At 39.5% G+C, this 17388-nt stretch overlaps 1 protein-coding gene across 1 annotated transcript in view; it reads right to left on the bottom strand.

The window, feature by feature from the left end:
• PLPPR4 (phospholipid phosphatase related 4) overlaps positions 1-16234 on the bottom strand; it is a 42834-nt gene extending 26600 nt beyond the window's left edge. The window contains exon 1 of the mRNA XM_006732821.3: positions 15801-16234. Coding sequence (XP_006732884.1) covers positions 15801-16022 — 222 coding nt within the window. The 5' untranslated portion in view covers positions 16023-16234. The remainder of the gene's footprint in view (positions 1-15800) is intronic.
• Positions 16235-17388: the final 1154 nt, after the last annotated feature.

Below are 17388 nucleotides of genomic sequence, written 5' to 3'. Positions count from 1 at the left end.
GAGAAGCTTGAGTAGGAGAAATCTAAGGTTCTGTTCTGGAAATAGGAAAGTTGAGATGCCTCTTAGGTATCAAAATGTAGCTGTCAGAAGAGTAAGATGCCAATCTGGACCAAGGCTGCTAGTGAAAAGCTGCACATGATTGATACAGGATGATTTAAACAACATCACACTGGCTTTTGAACACTTGCACAAGAAATTTCAGAACGAAATTACTTTGCTTTTACTACAAATAATGGCACAAGAAGTCAAAGAATGTAATTGTGTAGATTCTTACCACTCATATGCAAGAGGTAATCTATAAGAAAAGAAACATTTTTAAATGTAGTAACAAATTTAATTTAATTTAATTTTTTTTGTGAATAACAAAGTTTAAATGGGAGGCTGGGAACCAATTCTGATAAAGTATTCCCAAATCATATAAAATGTGAAATTTAAAACATTAATACCATATATTGAAATCAAGTTGAAACTGGAAGAAATATTAGCAGATCAAAGTAATTTTACTAGGGCACCTGGGTGGCTCAGTCGTTAAGAGTCTGCCTTCGGCTCAGCTCATGATCCCAGGGGCCTGGGATCCAGCCCCGCATCCTGCTCCCTGCTCAGCGGAAAGCCTGCTTCTCCCTCTCCCACTCCCCCTGCTTGTGTTCCCTCCCTCGCTGTGTCTCTCTCTGTCAAATAAATAAATAAAATCTTAAAAAAAAAAGTAATTTTACTAAAACTTGTGCCACAAAGGAGGCTGTCATAGGTGAACACAGTGATGATAGAATTTTCCACTTCCCACAGTGCAATATTTAATGACATTTCTAGTAATGTTTCCTTAAGATACTGGCAATTATAATAACTAAAAATATATACTATAATATAGTATAGGGCTTTATAGTTTATAACACTATCTTAATTGCAGCATATTTAGATGAACTACAATGAATCTCAAAAATACGGGTTATAAAAAACGCACTGACATGTGTAGTGTTGTTAAGGGAAGGAAAAGGTCAAGAATGAGTCTGTATGTAACACCATTCAAGGTCTAGGTATCTAAATTAGTTTTCACAAATAAACTGGCTGTGGTTTAAATGGCATGCATAGATACAAATTCAAACGGGACAGTGTGATAGAAGGAAACTAATGTCAGCCTCAGAGCCAGGAGAAGCCACTTTCTCCCTTCCTTTATTCCACTAGCTTCTAGAATTTGGGGCAAGTTGCTTAACCTTTCTGGACCTCATCTGTTCTCAGTGAAATGGGGGGCTGCTTACATTGCCATGTAGTTCTAGAATTCTCCATGTGCTGGCATGATTTCAGAGACATTCCACTCATTTCTTTTACACGGTCACTACCCTCTATAATGTATTAGGTCTTCTACCTCTGTCCTCTGCGTGATTCAGTTCATCCTCCACATTACTTCTAGGCTGAGTTTTCTTTAAGAGTGTCCCACCAATAACTGAATAAAGTGCCAATTTTTTAGAATGACACTCATGACCTTTTATATTATAGCCTAGTCTGCTGTTTAATTTTGTTCCATACCTACTTTCCACTGTCCCAACTCACAAACAGCCATTACACTTACGTCTCAAAAGACACGTTCTAGTCTCTGTTTGACATTACATTTTCACATTTGTGTCCCATAAAAATTGTCCTCATAAAGGTCAAGATGACATGATTTTTTCTCCCTGAAAACTTCTCCATGCTTTTCATTCAGAACGGAAGACTCTGACTCCTGTACTCCATATATATTTTATTGTAGGACCTGTTTGCTTTGGACGATAGTTTTTTGCATATTATCAACCTTAGTCTTAAGATTAAGTACTTAAAATTGAGACCTGTGTATTTCACACAGTGCTCTGAATGTTTTAGGTGTTCAGTAAATGTTCACCAAATTCAATCAAAAGAAAATAGGACATTACCATTAAATAAACAGAAAACATGAACGATTTCTTAACAATCCCATAGCATATGTTTTGCGGATGTGGGTGCCAGATACTGTATTAAGTTCTATAACAGATTGCTGCATTCAGTCCATACCTTATAAAGTATCTACTGGTATTCCCAATTTATAGACGAGAATACTGAGGCAGATGTCGGTTACATAAATTGTCCAGGGGTCACAAAGCTGATGAGTGGGAGCACCCAGATTCCTACCCAGGTGCCTAAGTTCAGGAAACATGCTGTCAACTTCTTTGCTCATGGTTCTCAACCTACTGTCCCCTCAACATTGTTACAAAGGCTGATTGCCACAGGGAAAGAGGGTGTTGCCGGAAATGTGTGCCATTTAAAAAAAGTCACCCACTTTTTCACTCTTAAACAGTTTCTCTACCTCTTTAGCTCCCAAACATGAACATTGGTTCTTTTTTTTAAAAAAAAATTTATTTATTTATTTGACAGACAGAGAGTACAAGCAGGGGGAGCAGCAGGCAGAGGCAGAAGCAGGCTCCCCGCCGAGCAGAGAGCTCCATGTGGGGCTCGATCCTGGGACTCCGGGATCATGACCTGAGCCAAAGGCAGACGCTTAACAACTGAGCCACCCAGGCGCTCCATGAAAATTGCTTCTTGTGCTCAAATCTACTACCTATCTTTTCTACAGCTCAGTTAACTTTCAGTTACTGAAAGTAGAATTTATTGGGGCGCCTGGGTGGCTCAGTTGTTAAGCGTCTGCCTTTGGCTCAGGTCATGGTCCAAGGGCCCTGGGATCGATCCCCCCGTAGGGTTCCCTGCTCCATGGGAAGCCTGCTTCTCCCTCTCCCACTCCCCGCTGCTTGTGTTCCCTCTCTCGCTGTGTTTCTCTCTGTCAAATAAATAAATAAATAAATAAAATAAACAAAAATAAAAACAAAAGAAAGTAGAATTTATCGAGCAGCAATTCAGATCTAAAAAGAAAAGCGCTTTTATTGGGTTTTCATGTAAGCATCATGACCTCTTTGGGAACTGTAAGATAAATTTTGAGAAAAGACCCTGCTCCGGATACGTTAAACAGCTTGCCTGGCTTCTAAGTACCAAGCCAGAGTGGGGAGCTGTATCTGTTCAACTCCCAGAAGCACGAGCCTCATTCCACCCTGCTGCCGCTCTGGCACATGCCACCATCTGGCATTAGTCCGGGGCTTTTCAGGAAAGAAGAACCCCAGCCTTCCGTGGAAATGACGCGTAAGGACAGAGGCGAGAGATGGCCATGTGTGCGGTGGGGTTTCAACAGTGGCACCAAGAGTGAAAAGTGCTAGGCACTTCCAAATCACACTCTTGATCATCTGATAGTCCAAGGTCTTAAAGCTCTTCCCCGTGCGGTTTCTCCAATGGAATTTTAATGGTTTTTTGGTAATATCTTAAGAACCCTTAATTATATCTTGGATGTTTTCTGCTCTTATCTTCACTTTTGTTTTCCCTCGTAAATAACTTCTAGTATAAAATACCAGGGATTGGGCACCTTTAAAGCTCCAGATGCTTTCCTGTTCTCATTGTTTCCTCTGCACTGCTTTCTCTAACTGCACAGAGACAGACCGAGGAATGCCTCTGTCATAGGGATTGTCATATGGAATGGCAGTTGTTCCTCCACTTTTCTCTTTTACCCAGTGATACGACCCTTGAGAACAGAGAAATGGTCTTACTCACTTCTCTGTCCCCAGGGTCTAGCATAGAGAAGGACATACTCAGTAGCCTCAGTGTTGAATAAATACATACATGGATGGATGGCTCTAACAGAGATATTAAGTGGTTTACACAATTCTTGCCGTGTGGTTAATATGATAAAAGAAAAATACCCATGTTAAAAGATCCTTGCCTACTTCTCTCACAGAACATGCTCCTATTGTAAATTTCTAGAATTCGAATAACGATTTTTTTTAAGCATTGAAGAACACAAGAAACTCAAACTAAGTCCCTCAAATAGCAATGGTAGTTAATAGGGATGAGCAACCAGACCTAATATATATGTTAGGTTTAATGAGAAAGCTCTGTTCTATGTCTTTATATCCAAATATAAAGTACACCTTCATAGCTCTAAAAACATTAATTAGAATCATTCAATGATCAAACAGTAAAGTTTAAAATAATAATACATGTCCTTTATTATCTGAATATTGACTCAGCATTAGGCTTGGGGTAGTAAGCTTTGTAATCACCAGTTTTAACCTCAGGTTTTGAAGATTTGCTCCTCTTACATAATTAGACAATGAGGTATATGCATTGTCTTGGAAAGCATTTTGTTCTTTAAACCAAATTAGACACTAAGATCTGAGGCTGGGGACCTGTACCTCAATTGTTAAAAGTAATTGCTTTTAAATCTTTCTAGAGTTGTAATTTCTTTTCCCTTAGAACATATACCCGACTTTTAAAAATATGGGTACAAATAGCAATTTAATGCTACTAATATTTTCCAGGTGCCTTTTAAAGAAGTTTACATTTCTGAACTCATGCAATCTTTGCAAAACCTCTTACTATTATTAGGTACTATTATTATCCCCACAGATGAGAGAACTGAGGCATAGACATATGACATGATCTGTGCAAGATTATACAGCTGGTTAGCTAAATTATAAACTCTAAGAAGCCCAACACCTGAGTTCATGTTCGTGATCATTATACTTACTGCCTTTTGCTAAAACTTCCACCTCTGACCTTTGCCTTCACAAAGACATTGAGAAATAGCAGAAGTAAACTAATATAAAGTACATTTTATCTTTATATACCATGGATGCCTCCCTACAATTTCTGCTATGATTGGTATTATGCATGTATTTTTGATATCTCCTAAAAATTTAAAATTTTAATATACTTAGATTAAATGGATTTCACTATTAGTTGGATTATTTTCACTATTACTTGGATTATTTTATTCATGTAGAGAAAACATATATATTTTCACCTGAATGGTCTTACAAAGGAAATACATAGTACCTTTGGGGTCCAATACATATTTCCTAATATGAAACAACATAGGAGTAAAAGAAAAATAAATAAATATTGTCAGGCAATGTCAGGGAAATGAAATGTAACTGAAAATTACTAAAATTTTGAAATATGGAATAACAAAACCAAAATTATGATTTTGAGATCTAAAGTGACATATAATTTTATGTTATAAACACAGAAATTATTGAATTAGAGACATCAATCTTTTGAAAAATTTTTGAGTTGTTCACTAAATTCAGGTACCAAATTTATCATTAAACTATTTTATGTAAGCACTATAAAAGTTTATATTTTTTATTATGTAATAATTAATTGATTTAAATCATAACATATATTGAGTGTATACTTTGTGGCTGATATATTTTATTTGACCTATCAATTATCCAACAAAGGGATTTTTAATCTATTTTTTTAGATAAGAACTTAACAATGTCTCAAGAGCCACTCTCTCCTTCAAGCTTGTCTCCCATGTACTTAGATGCATACTTAAATGCATATTATGAGCCCACCTTCAAGATTAAAGATTTTCCAAGGCTGCTAAGGATTTTATTTACTTGAATGTATCTGTGAAAGACATCAATGAATATAAAAGGAATACTGAAGGTGGAATATTAATGTGGGACAGGACATTAATAACTTTTACTTTCCAACATTCTAAGGCTGTGATTAAATTAAGTATAATTGTATCATGTGTTTCATTTTGACATGCATCAAAAAGTCAGATGAATAAATATACACACCAAATACAATGTAATGTGGCATACAAGTACATCTGGCAAAGAGGCACATTTTATTACTCAAGTTTTAAATGAATAAATCCAATTACTGCTGGATTGCTTGACCAACACAAAAACCTGGGAAAGTAAGTAGTTTGAACCAAAAGTCAAAAGAGTAAATGAGATCGTGTGTGTGTGTGTGTGTGTGTGTGTGTGCGCCATTTGGCAGACTTATTAGAGTTTTACCTGGTGCCATGCACATATCTTTGGAAGGTGGCCCAGTAGGATGGATGTCTCTGAGCTGGAGGGACCATTAAGCAGTGTTGTGGCTGATGACATTTTTAAGCAACCTCTCTACTCATTTCAAGAAGTAACCATCCATCAGAGATTTGGTTAGCCTCTGCACATATGCCAAGATTTGAGCAGCCTCTGATTTTGGCAACCCAACCATCTGGTCTGTGTAGCTAAGCAGCCCTATTTTGCTGTTGAAGAAGGGGAGGTCCCTGCCTCACTGCCCAAGCTCAGTGTCTGCTCCTTTGTTATGCTTAACTGCCTCTGTCTAGATTAGAAGTTGTTGTCCTCATTATGGTTTTTAATACGGTCTGGAAAATGAAGAAACAACACAGGAGAGGATGTGAGACTGAAACACAGCTCACTAAGGTATTTGTGCTTCTTGTGGTCATCTCCTATTACCCATCTCTCCTCTCCTCTGTTGTGTTGACCTCTGCAATCTTAAAATGCAAGAGTAGTGATGGAGGAAGGGACAGGTGGGCTGGGAGTTTTGGAATGAAGAGTCCGTAAAATTATTTTATAGCCCCAGAGAGCAGGCATCTTCTGGGAGGTGCTGCACTTGGCCCTTCTTGGACATGTTGGAACACTTATCTGGGTGATGAAGTCTTAGCGATTTCTTCCCTTGTTTCTGAATTGGACTAAAAGGACCACTAGCCTTTGGAATCAGGCAGAGAAGACTGAGGCCAAGGCTACAACTAAAGCTGAGGCTCAGTACAGTCTCTATCTCCCTATCTCCATTAACTGACAGATTTCTTGACCAATGTGACTTCAATGCAACACAAATTTATGAGAGCCTATTATCTTTTCCCTGCTATTTCTATCACTCTAGAGGCTGGAGTTTTAAAAAAATGAAAAAAATTAATTATCTGAATTATCTCCTGGTCTAATTATCTAAAAGTCACTAGAACCAATATTGTCCATGAAATAACTATATATGCATGAAACTTAAATATCAAAGAATCTAGTATCATTGAATAAATTTCTTCATGTATGTATAACATTCAACTGGAAGTAGAAACCCAGGGTAGAAAAGTTTCAAAAGTTCATTTCTTTCTAGGATACAGTTTGCAACAGATTATTGCCCATCTTTTTATGTTTTCCCATGGAGAAGACTCAGGATCTAAACCCAAACCTTTACAGTTGGGAGCTGTGTTTTAATCACTCAGATCTCAGTTGCTACAATACAAGCATCTCCAGATCATCACAGAGGAGGCAAAAAATTTGTTAATTCTTTGAGGTGTATCCAACTGTCTCAAAAAAAAAATTCCAATGAATTTCACCTTAATAGCCTAAGTGAGGTCACTTATTCCAGAAGATTAGATTACCCTTTGATTCATCTTTTCTTGTAGAACACAATTTTTTTTTTAATTTCATAGATGTCTGAAATGAAACATGAGAAGATATGTAATTTACACTGGATAACTGCTGCTGAGTTCATATAAGGTATATAGAAGATGTTCAGTAAATGTGGTTTCCATTTTGTGAGTGGTGTGTGTGTGTGTGTGTGTGTGTGGTGTGTGCTTCTATCAATAAAAAATGAGCATGTAGTCCAATAAGCTTTGGTTTATATGTATTTATATATTGAAATGGATTACTTTATCACTATATGCACATTATAAAACATACCAAAATGTGTGATACAAAAAAAAAATCAGGAAAACAAACTCCTTTCTGGGGAATCTAGTAAAGTCTGAAGCCACATAAAAAGTTAACTTTAGACAAGATGAGGGGTGGGTGGGTGGGTGGGTGTTGGCAAATGGGAAAGAGAAAACTCATTTACTAAGCACTCAGTTTCCATTAGAAATTGCTAGCCACATTATATAATTTGTACACAAAGAGTCACAAAAACAAGTGTGCCCACAGTTTTTGCACCTTTTTTACAAATGTGGAAATTGAGACTTGGAGAAAGTGAGTTACTTGCCCAGAGTTTGCTAGAATGTGTGCCTTATGTAACTAAAAGTATTATCTATGAAAATTAAAACAATTAGTTCTTTGTTTAAATGACACCGATTTGAAGTCTCAAATCTCAAAAACTCCATAGGTATGCCTTAGATCATAAAATGAGTATAAGAACTGAGGACTCATATAGACCTTGGAGATTGATTTAATCTTCCATTGTTCAATAATTCATGAGACAGAACAACATATTTGATGGGACATTCATCAGCACTTACTTTATAAATAAAAACGTCTCCTTTAGCTGAAAAAAAGAAAGTTAAGGACAAATTTATGTGCCTATTAGTGCTGTTTTATTCCATCCATTCAGTGAAAATTTACTGAAACTCTACTATGGACTAGGAAGAATGCCAGTAATGGTTCCATATTATTTCCACTAATTTAACTAAAAGGCACATAATAAGCCATCAATAAATATTTATTCAGTGAATAAATGAACTGTCATGAAGGTACAAACAGATTATATCTGGGTACTTCATTTTAGCACCCCTTTTCTGGAGACTACTTAAGATTGGTCTCTTTTGGGCTCTGTCCACGTGGGCCTGGTTTCTGAAGCATGATTAAGACTTTATAAAATAGCAGTTTTACCACTAAGGCAATTACATAGCCCAGGCTTTTGGTGAGGACATTAAATTGTAAACAACACATCCACACATAGTTTCATGGTTCCCACTCCCAAACAACAGTCTGCTAAACAAACTGTTACCTCATTTACCTTTTCCTCTAAATACATTGATTTTAATTACCTATATTTCTCCCTCTCTTTAATTTATACCTCAATGGTCTAAGGCCAGTTCTAGAAAAATATACAGAAGCCATCTTGTTATAGCAAATAAGGAAGCAATTATCTTCCTTTATGTTGAGTTAACATAAATGTTCTGTGATTTGAAAACAACCAAAGAATAATGGAACTACAGCGCAATTGATTCAGTGTCTAATTACTGAAAAACACCTCCACATTAATTGTGTCAAAATTAACATTTCTGTCCTTGGCTTCCATAGTCCAAAATCCACTTGACCATGAGGAAATTATTGGAATTACATTTCTCAGCTAATTAATTCTAGAGGAAATCATAGAAGCTAAGATGCTCATAAATAGACATTTCACAGTCTAAATACAAACTTCTTTCTTTTTTTTCTTGTGCTCAACATAGGAGTATAGTACTACTTGGGTTTTAGGCATATACTTGGACCTCTTTGAGTCTTAGTTACTTCATTTGTGGAACAGAGTTAGTATCTACTGCTCAGTTGTATTTAAAGGATCAAAAAAGACAATGATGTGAAAAATTACATTACATTATAATAGAAAATTCAGTTATTTTGTTACTGATAATGTAAATTATATTCTTATTCCTTCAATGTTTTCTCTTTCTTTTCCTGTCTGTCAGAGACCTCATGTCAAAGGAAGCAATTGTGAAATTATAAGTGGGCAATTAGGCAATGAGAAAGAAAAATATCACTTCCAAATTTACAATCTTTAGCAACCATGCTTTTCAAAGAGCCTAACAATTTGGAAAAGCAGAAGATCCATTCACAATTGCTTTAACATGTCGACTAACGGAATGCAATGTCATGAAATGTGCACCCTACGTCTTGAGATGTAACTTTCAAACAACTAGCACAATTTGCTCAAATGTACAATTAGAATGACCTGTATTTTTAGTGTTATAATCCAGGGGGAAATTTTCTAATATGAGGAATTCTAGAAATAGTAATAATTAGGACTGAGCACTAGAACAGGAGGCGGTTCTATTCCCAATCTGATATTAACCAGAGTATGTCTTTCAGTAACTCAGTTAACCTTTTCAAGGCACAATTTCTTCACCTGTGATAGAGGAACCAAACCAGACGTTCTTGGAGTGCATGATTTTATTAGACTTAATTCTGTAATACAATATTTCCTCACTTTTTTTAAAAAGAGAGTTTGCCTGAAAAATAGCCTGGGCTGTATACGTACGCTGATAGGAAATCTGCTGTGCGTAATATCCATAATACATTCCTTACATAAACACTGACAATTGTGCCTTCAATGATTTGTATTTAACAAGCGATCTTAGACAAGCCAAATGCCTAAAGGAAACTCCACGGCTTGTTCACAGACTGGAACCCCATTCCCTCACACGCATTTCACGCCTACCTTCTATTTTCTCATGCATCTTCTCCTAATCCCCCCATGGCCTGGCCTCTCTCTGTTTCTGTTGTCTCTTTGGGATTCTTTCTTCCACAGACCTGCATACTCTCCTTTTCTAAGCTTTATTTCAGTTCCAACTCCTCCTCATGCCATCCCTAGCTGCTCTTTTGGTCTCCACAGGAGACTCATGAGTGCCCTGTGCCTTCCCAAAGGAAGCGCCTTTTTAGGCGGACAGATACCGTGTCATCTACACCTTCGGGTCACGATTAAATCTCTTCCTGTGAGTAGGAGATAGCACTAATGGAGCCAAGTTCAGTAGCCGAATAAAAGAGAAAAACTTTATTCCACAACTCAGAAGGAGCCCTGACCAGACATCTTTCCAGGACCTGCCTTCAGACACCATGAAGCTAGCCTGGGAATGGTAGAGGTGGGTATCCCCATCACACTGCTTTGTTACATTTAGTAGAGCATGAGTGATGGGGAGCAGTGTGATGGCAATGTGAGAGTGAGATGCACCAGCATTCGGATCCTGGCTGCTTCACTTCATTGCCGTGTGTCCGCACAAACATTTAGCTCTCTGAGCTCCAGTTTGCTGATTTAAAACATAAGGATAATAATCACCTCATCACAATATTAACACTAGTTCTAGGGTAGTTCTCAGGATTAAAGATAATGTATGGATAGGGTCTGTCACATAAAGAACTGAAATTGATTCTTCTATTTATCATTATTGTTGTTGTTGTTGTTAATCTCCTCTGAGGTTGGTAGAAGCCAAATGTTTTGGGGTTGTGTTTTTTTTTTTTTTTTCTGTTAGAGAAAAGTAGACCACAGAACATTATGAGTGAGTTGGCCACGGACACACAGTTGGATGGCGATGGTACCTAGAACAGTGCAGAATTCCCTAGTAGCAGGTTCTGCATATTTACCAATACTTGGTATTTGTGGAAATGTCCTCATTTAGTCTCTCTAAAACTTAGGAATCTATTCTTTATTTCCTTCTGGTTTTTCATCAGAGGACTTTGTGCACTGTGACTCTAAAAGAGGAGGAAAATTTGTCAGCTCATCTCTGTTGGCAGGTTTGCAGGACTACTTTGAGCAGACTATTTCACCATGCCATCCAGAAAAGGGAAAAGCCTTCGGGTACTATTTTCGTATGTGTAATGCAGAAATGTGATTTTGTACTTCTTACTGGTGCCAAAGTTTATGTGGAAGGAAATAAGCTAGCTACATTTCCCAGTGAGAAGATCAAATGAGTTATATAATTTTCACACAGATCATGAGCTAGAACAGAAATTGTGTGAATTAAGGTTTGCCACAATTAAGAATCTGTGGACACTTTCCAGTGGGAAGAAAACAAAATTCAGATTAACGTTTTATCAGGACACCAGAATGTCTGGGCGTGGTGTTCAGACACCTAACCAGGGTATCTGTGTTGAAACAAAGGCTTTTGGAAGTTCTCCAGGTAGGACGGCAACCGAGAAACAAGGGCTTTTACTCTCAAACACACTGTCTGGTTACCAACCCTACAGTAATTAACCTGCCTTAACAAAATCCTGAAACATAGCCATTGTTAAGTACAACATTCAAACTGGTGAAAACTTCCTGTATAATTTCAAGTTTGTTGTGTTTAAAATATTCTGAATCTGCAATGCTTCAGATACTGCTATTTGATGCTTAACGGATAGAGATGATATTCTCACTCAACCTGGGTTTGTGCTTGCCTGTTTGTGCAGGTGTGTGTGTGTGTGTGTGTGTAGAAAAACAAGAATTTCAAACAATCTGTCTCTGTGATCCTATAAAAATATCCTGGCATATTGGTCAAACACAGCTCTTCGACCTCCATAAAAAGAACATAAGATTAGTAATAAAAGTGTAAGTCATAAAACAGAACACTGAAATGAAAAAAAGCTCTTTCCCATTTATTTATTAAGAATATAAACCTTTTTGGCTTAAAAGGTATTTGTCATTTGTTTATATTACCTACTGAATTGATGTGAACTCGTATCTTTGAATAGGATGACTAATGAGAACAAAATGGTGAGTCTGAGCACGGGCACAACCATTATGATGTCTTGTATAAAAGAAATGCATTAGGCACACCGACCATCAGCCTTATCGCATGTAATGTTGGATGATTAAGCTTGAAAGACCTTTTACTAATTCTAGGTGTGCTGCCGGCTGCAATCGCCACCGTAAGTGCTACAACCATCAGTTGGAGAGTGCTTTGGAACTTTAAAGGCAAACGAAACCTTTTCTTCTGTGGAACATTCCTTTTTAACCTGCTTTTCTGTTCAACCTGATAAGGCCTTGGATATGCTTGTTTGAGAGTTTCTTTCAAGTTGAACAATGCAAAACCAAATTAACAAACTTGTTCATAAAGCGAGGTACCCCGCTGGAAATCATCATGTGTTTTTCAAATCACCATGTAATATTAATATATTTAGTTACTGTCAAGCATAAACCCCTTCATCAGCAGACAACTGGCAGCATAAACCAAAGATGTAAGAAAAATGAATTCTATCCATTAATTTAGTGTTTGCTTAACATTGAGTTTGGTGGTGAGTTGGGACAAGAATACTTGATTTTAGGGGCTGAACCACTTAACCCAGTGGCCACAAGGATGTAATCTCCGCCCTCTGACCTTCTGCACATGGACTGCCAGGGTCTCCACTCTTTCTCTGTACCTGGTCATGGGGACTTGTTGAGGGGACCCTAGCAGCTAACTAGTGAGTCAGTATGGGGAGTGGACACTGTCCACCAACGCTTTATGTCTAGAGGGATCCTGTGGAGGAGGAACTCAGCTGAGGAAGAAAACTGTGGAAAAAACTGTCATCTTTGTCGATGTGCCTTTCTTTGAAACTATATATTCCTATGTTTACCAGTGGGAGACCACAGGCAGTAACTTTGCCCCTGTGAATATTCTTTCAGTGTGTGGAGAGAGACAGTTGGTAGTGGTTAGGAGCACATGCTCTGAATCAACACCTGGCTCTACCTCTGACCCGGCTTTGTAAACCCCAGGCAAGTTGTTCAATTTCCATGAGTTTCTGTTTCTTCTTCTCTGAAACATAGACAATAATGGCATTTTTCTTAATGAGAACCTTTGAAAACTGAATGAGATGGTGCAGGTAAAGCATTTAGCTTGCTTTATTCCTAGTATCTATTAAGTGCTTCATAAATGGTTGTCATTATTAGTGTACAAACTGTAAATAGCACTCCGTTGGTTACTCTCTCCTTTCCTGTCCATTAAAATAGGTCCATTTCAGGAATGCTCTGGAACCCAAACCACCTCTAGAATTTGGGGAGGAGGTGGGGGCTTAAGTTATTGTCTGAGGTAACAGAGAAAGGTTTGAGATACGTGCTTTGGGCTGGTCTGTGATGGAAGATTCGCTCATGTTTCACTTTTCCATTTTAATTACTAAGGTCTTGGGAAACTATGTGTAAAACAAAGTGTCATTATTCTAGAGCATTTTACTGACATGTTAATTCCTGCTATTTATTCATCCTCCAAAGGAGATACAAAGCTCATTCTCACTGGCTTCTAAATGAGTCATTCCAAAGAAGCTTGGTAGTGCATCCTGTCAACCCCTTAAATAATTGGTGTACTAATGTCTTCTCCAATTTTCTAGAGGTTCTTTAGTGGTTCATCATGCATTGAAGTTTCAAGGAGATAACTTGCAATCCAATTTTTGTGGCTCTCACTTTGAAATCTGTTACCCCCAGGATATAATGTTATTAATGCTCATTCAAACTCCATGCATAGTCTTCAAGTAATTATTCTATAGCTTGCCCTGCTAAGGAATTTGTAGAGGGTTATTTGAATGGGTCAAAGGGAATGTAATGATTTGGGGCTATTTCCACTCATGGAAAAGAAGTGACATTTGTGAGATGTTTGTTCCTAGAGACACATTTCAAATGCATTATGAGGCATTTTTGCTTATAAAATTTTAGATTAAGTGATATGTATGTACCCCTGTGAAAGGTACTTCAAAAGTGCACACACAGACTCTTCAAAGGCATATCCTTAATTCTCTGGTTTGCATCCTCTTTCATAAAAGTGTTTTCCTTGAAGCCATACAGCTGCAATCCATATGTGGTCAGCTTCTAGCTGACCTCAGGTGTGCTCCATCCTGGAGGTGGAACCCAGAAATAACTGATTTCTCCTAGAACACATAAGGGGTCCGGACATGGATGAAAGTGCTTTAGTATAAAACCACAGTGGCTTAGCAATGCGACAAGTGGCCTGACATGATTTAGCTTAAAGTCAGGTATCCCATTTTCTTTCTATTTATTTTCCCTTTTCATCATGGAATCTTCTGCTGTCCACATTTTTTCTGGAGAAACTACTATCTTTCAACAAAATTATCTAAACCATGACCTCAAAATCCCTTGTGAGAGAGAAAGGGCAAAAATAAATGAATCAATTAATTACTTTAAATAAACAGGATACCTCTTTTTTTTTTTCTTCTTTTTCTTTCTTTTCCTACGGGTCATGGATGAAGGAGTCACCCATCATTTTTCTGAGACTTATGCAAGTCACATACGTCTTTCTTAAAACTGAAACCATTTTTAGAATTTGGGACACCTAAGAGAAATTTGCAAATATACTGTCCTTTACAAGAACCATCTGACAATGTCCCTTCCCCCCAAATTTCAAGGCAATGGCTATCCCTCAATATAGATAAGCCTCACCCTCATCAAATACAGAATCTACTATCTGTACTTGGAAGTGCTAAACCTCCATATTTGGCTGAAAAGACGGCCAATGAAAGATATTTATAATTCAGCAACACTCTAATATTCTCTATTGCAATCCAGGTTTTAATTACAGAACATAATTTTATGACTAAAACCATTTAATTTCTCTAACCCTATCCATTGTGTCTCTTTTCTACCTCTGACTTAATAAACCTCTTGCCCCAAAAATGTCTTCCTAATGCAATGGACCACGGTGCATGGAATCACTGTACCTGTCAATCTTTATAACCCTCCCATAAATTGTTCCTTTCTTAAATACTGCATTTTGGTAAGTTAGAGGTTCATTATGATTACATCTGCATGTTAATTGCTTATCCTTAATACTGCTCAGCACAAAATAAATGTACATGTAGAAATCATGCAAAAGCAGATTGTGCCACATATTTTTAAAATATTATACATACATATATACATACGTATACACATACATATATACAGGTATGTATAATTTTTGTTAGCCATGGAAAAGGGCCAATAGATTGATGCCTAGAGATGCAGACCCAATTTTAGAAGCAGATATGAGCACCATAGTAATTATAATAGGGGAACGCTTGTGTGTGTGTGTGTGTGTTTTAATAAAGCAGTCAGTAATTCTAGTGCTCTATAAACATCCCCAGACCTCATACATCCTGAGCATGGCTGTATGCAGTTGAATTCTTACCAAAAGCTCATGGAGTTCTAGATACGTACTCGTGGACTGAAAACACAAATCCCGAAATACTGGCATCATGGCCCCCGTGGGCCACGGACGCTGTGCACACCGGCAGAACAGGAGGGCCAGGGAACTAGCCCCACACTCACTCACACAGGTATCTCTTCCCTGCAGGCCACCCAGCAGCGACACCACCAGTGATAATCACCCCTGGCTGGCAGACACTCACAGGCACACTCGGGGGAGCTCCGGAGAAACCTAGGGGAAGGGGGAGGGTCGGGCATTTAGGGCAGCGGCGCGCGCCCCGGCACAGTCTCCGCGCCTCCGGCACCGTCCAGGACCCGAATTCGCTCCGGAGCTGCCCGCAAGATCTGCATTATGCCAAGGAGCTGGACCAACTCACCTCCACGAAATAAAAGCAGGGCAAGAGGGTCACGCTGTCCTTGATCACTTTGCCCTTTGGCCTCTCCTTCGCCGACATCCCGGCCGCCTGCCCGAGTCCGCGTCCTCCCCGGGGCGAGGTGTGCACCGCGCAGCCGAGGCGAGCTGCCTTCTCCAGCCGCAAGCGCCCGGCGCCGCTGATGTCACATTCCCCGCGGGCGCCGCTGGAGCCAGCGCGTTGCATGCAGCGCCCCCGCCTCTCCCCGCCCCTCTTTGCAGCAACCCGGCGGCTCTCTAAACGGGCAGGTCCCCTTCCTCCCCCTCCTCTGGCCCCCGCTCCCGGTTTTGCTCCACGGAGAGACGTCCAGCTCCCTCCTACAAGCTGTTGCTGCAATGGCTTCTCCTCCCTGGCACCCTCCCTCTGCTCTCCACCGCCCTTGCCGGGCTCCGCGCTGTCGGAGCTTGACGTCAAGAATCGGAAAAGGGGGGACGCACCCCTGGATATTGCAGCAGCGAGGCTGAGGAGCTAAGACACCCACGCCCCCCTGGAAAGCCTCCTGGGCCGCTCCAGGCTCTTACTTAAGGATTGCTGGAGAGCAGAAGCCCAGCTCCTGCGCACTGACCCACAGTATGCACACCGACCTCTACCTGCATGAAATTGAAACTTGGATCCCATACTGAAAAGTAGGCCGTGGTGGGAACTTATTGAGAGCTGGCAGCTCTCCAGGAATGAGGGCCCCTAGGAGACTCCCTGGCTCCCTACAACAGCTTCCTGCTGATAAACACCATCACCTGCCTGGGAATGGTGAGGGTTCCCTGCATCAAGGGAGGCAGATGTGTGGGTTTCCTCACTGAGCCCAAAGGCCAGGGCATGTTCTAACCGCATCATCACACCTCCAGAACAAAGCCAACATCACAGTCTTAACTGTAATAGGAGGCACCTCTTCTTCCTTCACCTTGTTGACAGTGAGCTTGGCTGGTCTCAACTTTGTGATTATTCTGACAACCGAGAAGAGTCAAGTGATACAAAGGAGAAAAACATCCAGCAAATATAAAACACTGTACACACTGTATTATACTAATAAAGATAACCCACTTCCATGATAACGTGCCCCAATCTCTTCAAGGTCTCCATTTCAAGCATCTGACTCCAATTCCAATTCCCTCATGACCTCATCTAAACAATGCACTCTCAAATGCCCCGGCCTCCAAATACCATCACACTGGGGGTTAGGGGTTCAGTCTAAGAATTTTGAGGGGACACAGAAATTCAGTCCACAGCACACGCCAGTAGATCTTTGGCAGCAGGGACACAATCTGATCCACCAATGTCCACATTTCACAGGCAGTACAACCTTATGCCCTCATTTTCTTGGGTTCCAGAGCCCAGCTATACAAACCTTCATTTCCACCTCCCTATGCACCACTCCTAGCAAGCGAAATCCCAGCCTCAATTAAACCAGATTCTCTACCCTCGCCAGAACAACTGAAGGTGTGTAGAGAAAAACACACAACCATGTGGTGGTGTCTCACATTCGACTGACGACCATGAACTTCAAACAGGCCCCACTACCCCACAGTCCTAGTATTTTTCCAAAGTCTGTTCACTT

The sequence above is a fragment of the Leptonychotes weddellii genome, chromosome 4 (assembly GCF_054177405.1).
Source record: "Leptonychotes weddellii isolate Sample4059 chromosome 4, ASM5417740v2, whole genome shotgun sequence".
Lineage (NCBI taxonomy): Eukaryota > Metazoa > Chordata > Mammalia > Carnivora > Phocidae > Leptonychotes > Leptonychotes weddellii.
The sequence above is the reverse complement of the archived record's forward strand: the minus strand, read 5'-3'. Positions and strand labels throughout refer to the sequence as shown.